Source organism: Apis dorsata, unplaced genomic scaffold (assembly GCF_000469605.1).
Source record: "Apis dorsata unplaced genomic scaffold, Apis dorsata 1.3 scaffold_683, whole genome shotgun sequence".
Taxonomy (NCBI): Eukaryota; Metazoa; Arthropoda; class Insecta; order Hymenoptera; family Apidae; genus Apis; species Apis dorsata.
Window position 1 is genome coordinate 1,575,623 of NW_006263864.1, and position 2,245 is coordinate 1,577,867.

A 2,245-nucleotide genomic window follows, 5' to 3' on the forward strand; every position below is an offset into this window, starting at 1 on the left:
AGGTGAAACGCGCGCCGCGAGCAACCTCGCCTACCTCGAGTGCCGGCCATCGATTGAGATGTATATTTACTTTCGAAAGGTGGCAGCAGCAGCAGCAACAGCAGCCCTAAAGGGACCACGGGGGTAATTGCTATAATTAATCGCGCGATTCCTGTAATTAAAAAGATTACGGGATTACTAGGTGGAAAGTATGCGGTGCTTCCGTAATAACACAGCCGCGGAAGGATCGGACGGACGAATCCTTTTCGGTTTAGATTTATCGCGAAATGAAACGTGTTGCGGCCGTGTCGTTGGACGCGTGGATGTTACGACGCGTGTTTTTTAAGAAAAAAAAGGAAAGGAAAAGAAAGGAAAAAAGGGCGCGTATCCTTTTTCGCGCGAATCGTCGGCTATTTTGCGCCTCGTAATTTCTTTCTTCCCTTCCTTTCTTCCTTCTTTCCTTGCTTTTTTTTTCTCTCCGATCGATCTTGGGGAAAACGGAGCGGTTTACGACAAAGAAACGATCTCGTTCAACGAACGATTAGGTAAAAGAAGAAAAAAGTGAGAGGGGAGAAGGAAGGGAGAAGAAAGAACGGCTAATACAAAATTAACGGCGGAATTAAAGGAATAAAAGGGGGAGAGAGAGGAAAGAAAAAAGAAAGAAAAAGGAAAATCGAACAGGCGCTGGCGCTGGTTACCACGTTGCGCTTTTACAGCACCGAAGGGTTTTAACTTTTTATGCCCTATCGGGACGTTAAAGTCCCATCTCTTTAAAAGCGCCATATTTCTTTTATCGACGTTTGCGAGTGGAGCGGCTTAATGACAGGACTTGTAAGTTTCGAGTCCAATAAACGTCGTCGACGTACAACATTGACTTTCCTTTTCGTTCGTTTCGTTCCGAGTCGCGTCGACGAGTGTCCACGTGTTCGCGATTGTTGATCACGGAGGGAGGAGAGGGGGGAAAAAAAAAAAGGAAAAAAAGAGGAAAAAGAGCTGCGAGAAAAATAAAAGAACGCGAAGACTTATGACTATTGGAACGAACGTAAATCGGGAGAAAAGTGAATTTTATGTATCGCCTCGCGTTTACGTCATATCGGGCGTTGAACAAAGATAAAAAAAAAGCAGAAAGAGAGAGAGAAAGAGAGAGAGAGAGAGAGAGGCGAAAAAGCTAAGATTCGAGAAGGCGCGAAAACTCGCGACGAGCGGAAAAACCTCTTCGAACGATTAATCATTGCGAGGTGACGCGTGCGCTCGTTATCCGATGTTTCAGCGCTTCCTGGTCGAGGACGAACTTAAAAGAAAAAAAAAAAAGAGAGAGAGAGAGAGAGAGAAAAGAAAAACTTGCTTGCTTCGTTTGTCGTTTGTCGTTATTCACGTGGTTCGTTGCGCGGCGTTCTGTTGCAGGCGATACGGGACGAAATGCAGCGGTTGCCTCCAGGGGATAAGCCCGCAGGATCTCGTGAGGAAGGCGAGAGACAAGGTTTTCCACCTGAATTGCTTCACCTGCCTGGTGTGTCGGAAGCAGATGAGCACCGGAGAGGAGCTCTATGTCCTGGACGACAACAAGTTCGTCTGCAAGCAGGACTACCTGTCGGGCAAGCCGCTGCCGGACACGCATCACGTGCACGGTCATCATGGTGAGTTACAAGTGTCATTGTCCCTCGTTATCCACCGCGAAGAGAAACACCACCGCGAGACAGAGACAATCCGCGTGTCGCTTTGTTCCGTTCGTTTGCCCGGAATCCGATTTGCGGAACTATACTGGTATTGCCGGCTAGCGGCATGTTATCGATTGTATACCCACTCGTTTGTTCTATGAACGGGCGCGATTTAAAACGATCGTAATTTTAGCCGTGGAAACCGAGCCGATGCGCATCCATGTGCTCCTGTGCGTAAACCAAATCGTTGTTACGGATTCGTTTCGCGATCGCTCCGTAATTCGCATCGTATTTGAGGCTACGCTTCGTCCTTCGAGCCAACCCAACCTCCTCAACGTACGAATTTTTTCGAAAAAATAAACTCCACCGCAATTCACCTCGCTTTCCATTTTTCCTCCGACTAGCCCTCCCGATAGGATAGGGAATAATTCACGCTTGGTCGGAAAGACGCGTCAAATTCGTTTGATAGAAAAAGATAAAGATAAAGCGCGATCACGGAACGTCCGAGATTTCCTAATTTTTTTCGAAGACAAATAAGGGATCGCAGAGGCTGGAAGAGGGAGGGAGAGCACGGTTCGACGCGCCCGACGCGTCCGAGATTTCACGAA

General features: G+C 47.7%; 1 protein-coding gene across 3 annotated transcripts in view; it reads left to right on the forward strand.

The window, feature by feature from the left end:
• The window catches only part of LOC102674544 (LIM/homeobox protein Lhx5), a 20,780-nt gene that overhangs the window by 12,081 nt on the left and 6,454 nt on the right, over positions 1-2,245 (forward strand). For all 3 annotated transcript variants that reach the window (XM_031513643.1, XM_031513645.1, XM_031513644.1), the window contains exon 3: positions 1,384-1,616. In XM_031513643.1, the coding sequence (XP_031369503.1) occupies positions 1,384-1,616 (233 nt within the window). The remainder of the gene's footprint in view (positions 1-1,383; positions 1,617-2,245) is intronic.